This window comes from Centroberyx gerrardi, chromosome 17, assembly GCF_048128805.1.
Source record: "Centroberyx gerrardi isolate f3 chromosome 17, fCenGer3.hap1.cur.20231027, whole genome shotgun sequence".
Classification (NCBI taxonomy): Eukaryota; Metazoa; Chordata; class Actinopteri; order Beryciformes; family Berycidae; genus Centroberyx; species Centroberyx gerrardi.
In genome coordinates, this window is record NC_136013.1 from 27,063,803 (window position 1) to 27,076,753 (window position 12,951).

Here is a 12,951-nt window from a genome sequence, read left to right on the forward strand (position 1 = left end):
TTGTATTCAACATAACTTGTCCTTTAGATTACTGAATATGTGACTTGCAAACATACAATATATAATATATGGTTTCCAGTTAGACCGGTTCCATTATTTAAACAATAATAATAATAATAAAAATGTAATTTAAATTTGTCATCCTCCCTCAATCCAATGTATCAAAGTACATATAGTGTCATTTCCTCATGTTTTCATAAGTTTATAGTGATAATGTATCATTCATACATGGTCTCACTGAATTCATAAACAAGAGTCCAGTCTGGATTTAGTGTTAGTCCCACACTTTATCCAGTGGGCAACACAGGACCAGAACAGTGATGACAGCTAAGATTGGGTTCATGAGGGCAAGTCACCACTTTTGAAGTTAAAATGTTAAAGTAATATTTAAAGGTGCCTTGTGCATAATTTTAACAACAGTAATTACCACATCCATTTTCAGACATTAATTACCCCAAACAAACAAGACCATCGATGAGAAGATTGGCAGTCTCTATCAGCCTCTACGCTGTGTTTTACATTGTATGCCACCAGACCCTAAAAAATAATGGACACAGTGAACAGACTTCTAAGTCTTGTAAACCAGTCTGTAGTTCCTTCCACCAATGATCTTCCAACCTTTCAAGTTTCTAACATTTTCTAACTGCTTTTGTTAGCTACTTTATGACAGACTGCTGGACTTTGCTAGCTGTACAGATGTCCCAAATATTAAGTTTGTTTAGTTGGTTTCCACATCATTATTTACCAATACACAGGACTTGATGTTGCAATCCTTTGTGCCATAATCCAAGGTGAGCATTCATACAGAAGCCCAATTCAGATATCAAAAGAATGATGTAGGCTACTAACCCACTAAGACACAGAGATACACTAGCAGTTACAGGCTTTGAAAATTGAGATCTAGGCTACATTACATTGAGAATTAAACTCTAATTCACCAGATTCACCTTTGGTGTGAACACAGCAATTAAATATTGGGTTTATAACTGGATACTAAAAGACATGTTGTGGTTATCCAATATTCATTAAAAAATAAATTCAACAGGTAGGCTAGTAAAGTTTTTTTTTAACCAAATAAGTGAATTTAGTGCAACTGAAAGCAACACAAGACAGCATGTTTCATTCATTAGCAGGTGGATGATTGAAAAGGGAGAGGTGCGATTTTGATATGCTTATATAAGCGATTATTCATTTCACCCCTCCCCAACTAATGACCACTAAATATCCACACATTTACATTTCTCATTGATAAATAAATGGCATTAGGATCAAGAGGATCAATGGCTGACTGGAGTGTTTAGTGCGAGCTGCATTTGCTTTGGTGCCATCGTGTGGCGGTATGTTCAACAACAGCACAAACGCAAGTCTTCCCAAGTAGCCCTCAATTTAAGATGAATGATGGGAGTGGAGTTACACATGGAGGCAGGGCTAGATGTGTAGCCCCACCCCTTCAGTGTTTGAATGGTCACTGCTTTAAGGCCCAGTCACATCTGATTTTGCCCAACGATTCATTTTCGCTCTTCGTGATGAAAAACGATATGATGTCATGATATGACAGGGTGGACATTTGAGTCTTGTCTTATATATAAAAGCAATGAGAAAACTGTAATATTATCCAAGGCCCTCTCTCCCAAGATCATATCCTTTCCTTTCATGTCCTTCTCTATGAGGAAAAAATAAATGTTCCCCTAAATGCAGTACTTGTGGGAATACTTTTATGGTAAGGGAAAAAATTAGGTTAAAAAACAAGGTGTGTGTGTCTGTGAGACCACAAGTTCATATTGTCCTCGACCTTGAGAAAGGTTTAGGTCCTGTGGGGGCAAGGGTGTCAGAGCCAAGAGGGGAGGGAGAGCTAGTCAGACAGAGTTATCCTGACAGTAGGGTGAAGAAGGGGGCTGGAAATACACCAGTTAACCACAGAGCCTGAACCAAGGATTTGTTATAATTGCAGGGCCAGCTATAGTTTGTCAGGGAAGCTAATTTCAAAATTGCCAGAATATAGATATGATATTTACTGGTAATAGATTAGATATTGTGATGTTGTTTGTGAAGGCCAAGAAGGGGAAACCGGTATAAGAAACTGATGTTCTTTGGTTGTAGAGGAAAAGAGAGATTCCTGTCCTCCAGCGGACAGACATCAGCCATAGAGCTTAGTGATATTTAGGGAATTTGATTAAGTCAGTGCTTGCACTCTAACACCAGACTGTCTGTACAGGCAGGTGGCTTAAAACCTGCGTTCGCTTTTGAGGCAAAGCTGGTGACTACATTATTATCCTACACATTTTAGACTTTTCTTTCATTCATTCATTCATTCATTCATTTGTTCATTGTTTTTACCCGCTTACTCCCTCTCATGGTCACGGCGGCTGCAGCCTATCCTAGCATAGATTGGGTGGAAGGCAAGGAGACACCCTGGACAAAGTCGAGGTCAAGATTCAACTTCATTTGTCCCAAAACTGGACAGTTGTTGTTGCAGAAAGGTAAAGGAAATTTATAGTCTCCAATCACACAATTTGCATGTCTTTGGATTGTCTGTGGGAGGAAACCAGAACACCCAGAGGAAACCCAGGCGACCTAGGATAGAACATGCAAACTCCACATAAAAAGGACCAAGGAAAGGAAACAAACCTTCTTGCTGTGGGGCAACAGTGCTAATCACAGCAACAAGGTGGCCATCCCCTGACTGCTTCTCTCACATCGATCTGTTTCTTTCTAGTCTGTAGTTCCGGACCGACAGGGGAATGACAGGTAAACAGGGTGAAAAGAGTGGACCAAAAGAGTGCTCGGAGTTGTTTCCAAGGGGAACCCTCCAGAACTGGATTTCAATACCAACTATATGCTTATATTCTGATGGAGAGATCTGGTTCACCCCAATTGGTCGACGAGACAACTTGCCAGAGCTCTAGTACTGTGTTGATGTTGGTTTTATAGTGGATGGTGTATATTCAGATGGGCATTCAATTTTCTGTTTTCAGAAACTGAGGATTGAAATATAGTGCCTGTTGGAAGTCTACATTGCCATTTACCTTTTCATGTTTTGCTATGCCACAAAATAAAGTAAAAATGTAATTTTTGGGGTTTGTTGTCTTCTATCTACAGAAATTATTATATTTTAATTATTCTTTAATAATTATCTTTGAAAATCTTAACGTTTGTTTCACACCTGAAATGTCAGACTCTGTAAATGACAGGATCTCATCTCCTTCTTTTACTTTACATCATTTTTCTATTCAATCCGTTGAAAGAGCACTTCTTGCTATAAATACTAAATGTGCTATTGGGGAAGACAATTTGGATCCATTTTTTATTAAGCTCTCGGCCCCACTGATATCTAAGGTTCTGTCGCACATTTTTAATCTAACTATTGTCTCTGGATTAATTCCAAGAGTCTGGAAAACGGCTCATGTGATTCCCCTCCATAAAAGTGGTGATAAAAGTGGTGATAAACAGGACCTTAATAACTACCGTCCTATTTCTAACTTATCCTGTCTGGCGAAAGTGCTTGAGTCATTGGTAAACGAACAACTCAAATCATTTCTTTCATCCGCCGCTGTTTTTTAAGTCCCTTTCAATCAGGCTTCAGGTCTAACCACAGCACAATTACTGCTACCTCTTTAGTTGTAAATGATATTGTTTCTGGGTTAGATAACAGAAAACATTGCGCTGCAATCTTTGTTGATTTATCAAAAGCCTTTGACACAGTTGCTCATGTTTTACTATTGCACAAAGTCTCTGCCTTAGGTTTTGACTCATCTGCTTTTAATTGGTTTCATAACTACCTCCTAGACAGATCACAATTAACAAAGATAAATGGTATTTTTTCTGAGAAATCAGCTATAACTATTGGTGTTCCACAGGGTTCCATCTTGGGTCCTATTCTCTTTACCATCTATATTAACGACATAATTTTATCCCTATCTGATTGCTATGCTCATTTTTATGCGGATGATACAATTATCTACTGCATAGAGGATTCGGTGCAACACGCGGTGTCAAAACTGCAATCATCCTTCGATGTCATGCAAACGTCTTTAATAAATCATAGACTAGTTTTAAATCCACAGAAAACAAAGTGGATGCTTTTCTCCTGGGCAAAAAATACTGGTGATAAAGCTTTTTCGCTCTCATCTTCATCTGGTAATATAATTGAGAAAGTTAATGTTTATAAATATCTTGGTATTTGGATCGATGACAAATTATCATTTAAATACCATATTGAAACTCTGGTCATTAACCTAAGGCAGAGGGTTGGTTTTTTGTATAGGAATAAAGTGTTCCTTCCTAGGAGTTGCAGGAAAAGGATAGTTGAGGCAATGTTTTTATCAGTCTTGGATTATGGTGACATTGTTTATAGAAATGCTGCTACCTCCACACTCCACTCCCTGGATGTTGTGTATCACTCTGCCCTCCGTTTTATTTCTGGTGACCCTTATTCAACTTATCACTGCACCTTGTACTCTAATGTTGGATTGCCCTCTCTTTCTCAAAGGCGCGATCAACATTTGTTTTTATTTATATTTAAAGCTTTAATTGGTAAACTCCCACTCTATATTTCATCCCTCTTTGAATGGCAGAGAAATAATCACATGACACGCTCCTCGGATTGCCTAATACTTCAAGTTCCTCGTGTAAACTCAGAACTTGGACAGACTGCTTTAAGTTATAGTGCCCCTGCTACCTGGAACAGCCTTCAAAATGTTTTTAAATGAGATACCTTGCCCTCCCATTGCTTGTTGCATGTCAAGTGGTATTTGAATGCAACTGTTTGAATTAATTTTTAATTTTTAATCTTTTAATTTATTTGACTTTGTATTTGACTTTAGTGTCTCTCATTTTTTTCATTTTATCATTTTATTTCATTTTATGTACCCTTGTTTTCTTGTTCTTATTCATGTATTTTATCTGTTGTCTTTGCTCTCGGCACCATTGTAAATGATGATTCGTCCTCAATGGGTTTTCCGAGTATAAATAAAGGTGTGATGATGATTTGATCAAGGTGAAAACACAAGTATAAATGTGCTTATGAAGGTAGAAAATTTAAGTAATGGAAACATTTAGTTTGTAAATATATTGCCTACACACCCTCTCATTTTATTGGATTAATTTGCCTCATTGGCAGATATTTAACTTTTAATATCAGACTATATTACTAGGAACTGTATTGTATGAATCAAATTGTATACCTTCACTGTTAATTGCTTAATATTGCAGTGTTTACAATCATATGAAAATGTTTTTTTAATCCTCAGCGAAAGTAGCATAAGCATGGGAGACAATGGGCCTCATTCACAAACAGTGCATACGCACAAATCTGTGCTTAAACCGTGCGTACGAACGTTTTACGCACAAATCCGGGATTCATCAATATTTTCTTACCTGAATTTGTTCGTACTCTGCGAACAAATTTAGAACTGCCTCAGACCATGTGTAGGCACAAATGATGAAGGCGCGGCTGTCTTAGAAAATGTAAACACACACCTTTTAACTAAATGCATAGCATATTAAAACCGCATTCATTAAAAAAGGCTTTAATAGACAACAATATTTAAAACCGTTAATTTACTAATGCATTGGCCAAATGTATTAAATAACCATGAAATTGATGCCCTTTCATCCTCATCAATTATTGTCATAATTAAAATATTCAACTATAAAAACTGAGTGTCCCAGTCCTAGCTTACAATGGAGTATGAGAATGTGCATATTGAAATGTAACAGTTTTGGTTTTCATTGTTTTTATTGACTTGGCCTATAATGATCGGCTACTCCCACCAATTTCTAGTGCCATGAAATTGCGCATATGTAGCCAATGTTAATTGGTAGCCAACTGGTTAATTGGTAGCCTATTAAAAGGCATGCAGGGTATATAAAAGATTCCAATTTACCTCCAACCAAGTGTTAAGATGGCATATCTAGCCTTGCTGGAAGATATTGCAGCCCGTGCCTTCAGGAGAGAGCGCATCTTCAGAGTCCCGCCTTGTCTCCTCCCAGAATTAACTATGCAAACGACTATAAATACGCCCCTCTTGTCACCTTCTTGTCAAAAACGATGGTGAATGTGCTTGTGTTCAGTGCTCCCCTCTCCAAATAATTCCAATGTGCTTTTACGCATGCAGTGTTTTTGTAAATAAAGGTAAAATTGCACAATTGAACTGATTCAAAAATTAAAAACAAAACCATATAATGTGACATGTCCAGTGTACGCAGCGCTGCCGCTCCAAATATGGCAATGTGCTTTTCCATTTGTGGCATTTCTTTCTACACTATTTTTCTTTTAGTTTTACGCACGGGTGGCCTTTCCTTTCTTACCGTTCAGTCCCGCAGTCAGCGCACAACTTCGGTGGTTTGTGTGAGCAGGTACTACACACAAATCGTTTGGACATCACACAGTTGTTCCAGGACTTATTCCGAGTGCATTTGCCCACCCGACACTGCGTTTTCTTCCCAGGAGAGATGGATCTGTGCGCCTCGGATCTCTGTGCGCCTCAGCAACTGTACAGTCCCCGACGTGCGTTAACATCTCCATGTCACATAAACAAAGAAAACTGTCCATTTTACTTTCGATCTTGGGTTCGGCATTGTGAGTTAAGGCCTGATGTCATCTGTGGGAAATTAGTTTCACTAGGTTTTCATTGCGCTCAATTATGAAATAAATTACCTCTGGGTGAAAGTCCTTGCTGGATGTCATCACTTTCACCCTCATTTCTTGGAAGTATCCCACTTATGGACGCTTTCTCCATGATACACCTCTAGGCAAACGTATTTTCTTATATAGAGAAATGGGGGCGTGGCAGTATGCTGATTGCAAATAGCGGGCACGCGCCTGTCAATTTAGAATGATTCTGATTCACTAACATACGCACGGTGGTAAGAACAAAATTGGCCGGTGCGCACGTGTCATGAATCCGACGGTAATTTTGCGTGCGCACTTATTTTGTGCGCAAAGTAAGAACATTTCTACGCACATATTAGTGAATGAGGCCCGATTTTTACCTGGTGGGTCTAGTGTGTGTCCACTGTGTGTGAGAAAACTATTGAACTGAGAAGTTGTTTTTTTTTTAATTTGATTTATTTTTCTTAAGGTGGCACGTGAATTTGGACATTTTACAATACATACATTATTTAAAAGCAAACAACACATTTCACAATAAAGAAATAAAGCAATGTTGCAAATAGATATTCTTTGTCTGGGGGAACAAAGCCAGTTTGTCAAATGCAGGGCTCACAAATGTGTTATTTCCCCATAGAATAAGCATCTACAGGAATCACCAAGTAGGACAAGTGTGAATATCTTCCAAACTGTGCACTTTGAGATAGCAGCTTATTTCAAAATAAAGGATAACAAGCTGGATTACTTGGGAGGTCAACAGAAAGAAAGGTATACCTTAAAGGCAATAGGATCACCCTGTCTTAAGGGTTTTCTCTTTTCAACAGTTTATTTTAAACACTAGATGGCGCTCTAAGGCCAAGAATAATGTTGATGATTCTTTGGCAAATTATAACTGAATGAATGAATGTACTGCATGTATGAATTAATATTTTACTTTCATGTCATGCCACATAAATGGCTCACCCCACACCATGATTATGACACATGTACACAATACAAAAACAAATTACTGAGATTTTAGCACCCAGTTATGTCCCATCTAGTCTAACAAGCAACAGGTACTCAGAACTCAACAGTGAAATGTACGAGGATAAATGAGAGTTAAGTCTAAACAAGTCAACGCCCTGACCACAGTCTGTTTCTGTCTCCATGAGACTTCAGCATCGCACCAACCCTGAACCCAAAATATTTCGTTTTCTTTTATGCATTTTAATTGTATGACAAAGTTTTTGTCAGAAATTGACTCAAATAGAACTAACATCAATTTAGTTTAGCTGGCTACATAGATCAGACACTTGGAATAATTTTCAAACAAATGTGTTGGTTCTATAATAATAATAATAATAATAATCATCATCATCATCATCATCATCATCATCATCATCATAGTAATCATAATCATCATCATCATATAGAATACTTTCTTGAAACTTTTTTCTCATACCTAAGAGAGAAAATGTAAATTGTTTTGAGCATCAACACTCATTTGTTTCCGCACCAACAGTGGATATTTGATGGGAAATGGGCTCACTGCGCTCATGACGCTTCACAACGCAATGCCTCACCACAAATATCAACACTAACAAAGCCAGGGCGAGGAAAATCCATAGCCAGAGAAAATTACCAGTTGACGAGGAAACCCTCAATGTGTTATTGACAGCTTGTGTGATGAAACCCGTGAGGGCGGCGGGAGTTGTGGCGGTAAAACTCCCATCTCCATCTCCTTTGACACATCTGACTTGATCCTGTAGAGTAAATCCCTCTTTGCAGGAGCAGATGAAACTGCCATAACTGTTTACACAAGCATGCTCACACTGCTGCATTTCGCATTCATCAATATCAACACAAAGGTTCACACTTCTTACAAAGCCCTCGGGACAATTGCACGTCTCCATGTTGCGATCACAAATCGCTGGACATTTCTCTTCTCTACAGTGCATTTTGCACAGGTGGGGATTCTGGCTGCTTGGGATATATCTATCAAAACAAGAGCATTTATAACCTCCCTCCACGTCTATGCATTTATGCTCACAAGGAGCATCTGAACAGCCTTCGGGGCTTAGGAGCACACTTGAATCCGATAACCTTTGGCCTTGAAACGCATCTTTGTGCTCTGTCTTGCACAGAAACCCGTCGATTCTGTCTGAGCACGGTCTCTCCGTCCACTTTTGATCATATGAAAGCGACACGCAGTGTGGAGCGCAGACTTGAACACTGTCTTTCCATTTGCTGGAGAATGGAATGGTGTCCCTGTGCGTGCTGCCGGCGGTCCACTCATAGCCTCGCAGCGGTGCCGACAGGTTGCTGCAGAGTCCATCCGGTAAGCGCAGTCCCATCCAGAGGTTTCCATACACACCCTCGAGCAAATTCTCAATGATGCTCTCAACCACCTCGGACTGAAAAGCCATCAGCTCTCCATTCCTATCCCGGCATACTTCCTCAGCTGTCTGGAAATCCACTCTGTCTTGGTTAACGGTTACGCAATCATCTCCAACGCACATGCACACACCAGGCCGCTCCATGCCCAGTCCTGCCTTAACTGGCATTATAACAGTTACTGCCATTAAACTAACTAATGAGATTATTTTCACTGGTAAGAAGACGGTCGTCAATTCCAAGAGGCCCATGTTGGCTAGTAGAAGATCATCCTAAAATGTTGGTTGGCTAAAAGCATTTAGATTTTAGAGGCTTCACGGCTACCTACTCCGGAAGCAACACCCTCAACACAATGCAGTCGATTAAAGAAAGGAAGGAAATGCGACAATTAAGGCTACTGCTTTTTTCCAGGGTAGGCCTAGTAGTCAGTGATGTAGAGATAAATAAAAAGGTGGTTAAATTATGACATTCAGCCAGTGGCCATGCAAACAACCATCAATATAAACAATCAATTAGGCTATATTTCAGAAAAAAAACATTAATTCCTGCTTTTTTCCAAAAAAGAGCCCTTTGTCTAATTTAAATTAATCTGATACTCTGATCTACAGTATGTGTTTACATCATGAAGATTTCTATCCGACAAAAAGTTGTGTGAAATGTATTCAGCAAATAAAACTGGTACACTGAGTTTAGGTGGGTCCATTACATCTCTGAAGTAAAGGTGAACATGATTTCTTTTGAATGATGTAGAGAGGAAAAATGCTCATGAGGCAGTGGCTGTGTCTAGCTCTAGCATTATTGTTATATGGATCCATCATCATAATGATAAAGGAATGACTCATGCAGGCTTAGAGAACAGCAGGAATACTATTTGATTCAAACCTGTTACTTCCTTCTACCAACTACCCTCCTAGTGTGTGTGTGTGTGTGTGTGTGTGAGTGAATGAGTGAGAGTGAGAGAGAGAGAGAAACGGGGGGCGTCAAGCACATAAATAACATAAATAAACGCAACAAATCCTTGTACCCAGTCTCCATCACTGTCAGGTCATTATAGGTCATCCGTCAATATGGACTCATACAGTTTCTCTAAATGCGGCTCTAAGCCAGAAGACACCCAGCAGTAGCCGTCGGCCGTGGTCATTTTCTTGGCTTCTCTTTTGGAGCGACCACACCGAAAAATGGCAATAGCTAGAGTGACTGCGACCAGGAGCAGTAGAGGAATAACCGAACCTAGGACGCAGATTAACACCCTGGAATTAAGCGGCTTGCCGGCTTGCACACTTGTCCCCAAGGAGATGTTGCCCTGCGGGTCGTCGTGCATAATGACGCTCACCGAGTCTGGAAGCGGTGCGTCGGTGTGCGGGGTCTGGTGCTGGACTTCCATGGTGGTTAAGGACTCAGTGATTTTCTCATGTGATTCCCTGTCGTCAGACTCGCTTGATGAAGCAGCGGTGGAGGTATCTGTCAAATCTGGAGTGCAAGTGATTCCATTGCTATCCAGGTGGAAGTTCCGTGGACACGCACACAAGAAACTGCCTAAAGTATTGGTGCACTTAAACTCGCAATGATTACTGATGCATTCATCTATGTCTACACACGAGTGGCCATCCTCAAATACGGTGAAGCCGGCAGTGCAGTGACAGGAGAAGGATCCCAGTGAGTTCAAACAGCTTTGCTCGCACCTTGATTCATTGCACTCGTCCACGTCGCGGCATTTTCCGCCAAACATTTCGTAGCCTTCTCTACACGCGCAGGTGTAACTGCCGTGCGTATTGACGCATAAATGATCCTCGCAGGCCTGCATTTGGCACTCATCAATGTCAGAGCAGCTCCGCTGGTTTGCATCAAGTTCAAAGCCCTGCGGACATGCGCACGAGTAACCCGACTCCCCCGTGACGCACTGGTGCTCGCACGTGTAATCGCCGCAAAAGTCTTTTATCCTGCAAGAGAGTTTGTCTTGGCCCAGCTCATAGCCTTCCTTGCAAGCGCAACGCACCCCGTCCGTGGCCTCAAGGCACAAATGTTCACACCCACCGTTGTTAAAGGTGCAATTTTGCTTTCCTACCCTGCAAAACGGGCCGGGGTCTTTCCAACTGTAGGAGTCGCCGATTGCCATGCACACAGAGTAGTGAGACTGATGCTCACCGCACAGAATATTAGCGTATGTTCCAAGTGGTAATGACTTCATGTCATTTCTCAGCGGCTGTGCTGAGAAGGGCGCCGTGTAGTTTATCTGCCCAGGCCCCAACAGCGCCAGAGTTTTGCACATGCCCTTGAAGTAAAACTTGCATGCGTAATAAGCAGGCCCTTTGCAAGGTCCAGCGATCCATTTTAGAGAGTTCTGACCTGATAAAGTGTAACGAACCGCAACACATCGCTCTTCAGTGCATGTGCTGACGGGCTCCTTTCCCCAGTTGGAGTACTGGGTGTCTTCATGTTCAGATACCCACTTAAAACCCTTCAGAGTCCTGTCAGGCAACACGCAGTCCCCTTTGTGGAGTTTCAGTCCAATCCAAAATTTGAGGAGCCTGTCTTGGCGTCTCCTGTCGATCCGCGAGAGAAGCGAGCGCAGCACAGCCTCCTCCGCTCTGTCTCCGACTGTCACCAGATAACCTCCATTGTCAACACAGTTCAGACGAGCGCCCTCAAAGTTCACCCTGTCCATATGCAGAGTGAAGCAGGCATTTGACGTGCACAGCGTTTCATATTCCACTCCTCCAGATAAACCCTCACAGATGTTGATGAGCTGCAGTAGAAAAATCAGCAGCATCATTGCCTTGTAGTTCAAATCAACAAATTCGCTTGTATCCTAAGGGTCCTTGAAGGGTCTTTTGGTCAAATTTGACCAATATGTGGTCGCCCATTCGTTGCCACAATACAAGTGGTGTGGATTTGAAAGCAACATTCAAGCTCCTGTATCCTGTTTGGGGCATAAACTAAAGACGGAAATAATGTTTAGCAGCAGCTATGGGTTCTTTTTTTCTCTCTCCCAGCGACCAGTTCCGTTCTGAAATAGAAAACAATAGCAGGCTCGGCAGTGTTTTGACTGCTTTTCCAGATGTCTCCGGCCTGAGTAGGCTTTAGGCATTTTAGCTGACCCTCTTAATTGTAGTTGCTTACAATGAGTGAGCAAGTAGGGGTTCAATGTCTCAAGGACACTTTGACAGGACAAATGGACACTGTGGACGGACACACAAAGGCTGCTGCAGGGATTGAACCTGTGACCTTTTTGTTGTGGGTGGGTCACTCATCACAGGGATTACAGGGATTCTACTTACAGTTCATTATTATTATTGGTAATAGCAATTGTAGTAGAAGTAGTAGTAGTAGTAGTAGTAGTAGTAGTAGTAGTAGTAGTGGTGGTAGTAGTATAAACATCATCATCATCATCATCATCATCCTGTGTCATCAATGGTTCATCATCTAAATTTTGCTATATTATCTGTATGTGTGCGTATGTGTGTGTGTGTGTGTGTGTGTGTGTGTGTTTAGATGTATTTAAACTAATTGTGTGATCATGAATAAAAATAAGGCCCTATAATTTTCCCCTGGTGGGTACAATTATATAGTCTAAATTTCTGGTGGCAAAGCAGAGCAATGACTGATGACTGACCAGATATTATTTGTTTGATGTGATAAATTATAAGACATATGTCACCAAAGTATCAGCTTAGAGGGAACGTTGGTCCGGAATAATCAATGATGTGACATTTTATTTTTAGATATGGCTTCCAAATAAATTAGTGGAATTTTTTTCGATGGTCTTTTCTCTCCATTAAAATGATAAACAACTGTGAGATCAAATATACTATAAGGTATGGAGAGTGCGCACTTTGACATGGTTGCACGCTTTTTTAAGGGTCTGGCTAACATGGGATTTTAATATCTGGTAATGAAATAAGAAGGGCTTTGTGGGAATGATGGGGGTTTTGTGTTATGAATGAATGAATACAGCAAGTGATGAA

General features: G+C 40.7%; 2 protein-coding genes across 2 annotated transcripts; both read right to left on the reverse strand.

Moving 5' to 3' along the window:
• Positions 1-7,047: 7,047 nt before the first annotated feature.
• LOC139925873 (thrombomodulin-like) lies at positions 7,048-9,488 on the reverse strand. Its single transcript, XM_071917377.2, has one exon. The coding sequence runs from the start codon at positions 9,235-9,237 to the stop codon at positions 8,086-8,088; it is 1,152 nt and encodes a 383-aa protein (XP_071773478.1). The 5' UTR covers positions 9,238-9,488; the 3' UTR covers positions 7,048-8,085.
• A 61-nt stretch (positions 9,489-9,549) lies between these two features.
• On the reverse strand, positions 9,550-11,843 carry cd93 (CD93 molecule). Its single transcript, XM_071917378.2, has one exon. It carries the CDS (start codon positions 11,757-11,759, stop codon positions 10,035-10,037), a length of 1,725 nt encoding a protein of 574 aa, XP_071773479.1. The 5' UTR covers positions 11,760-11,843; the 3' UTR covers positions 9,550-10,034.
• Between the last annotated feature and the right edge of the window lie 1,108 nt (positions 11,844-12,951).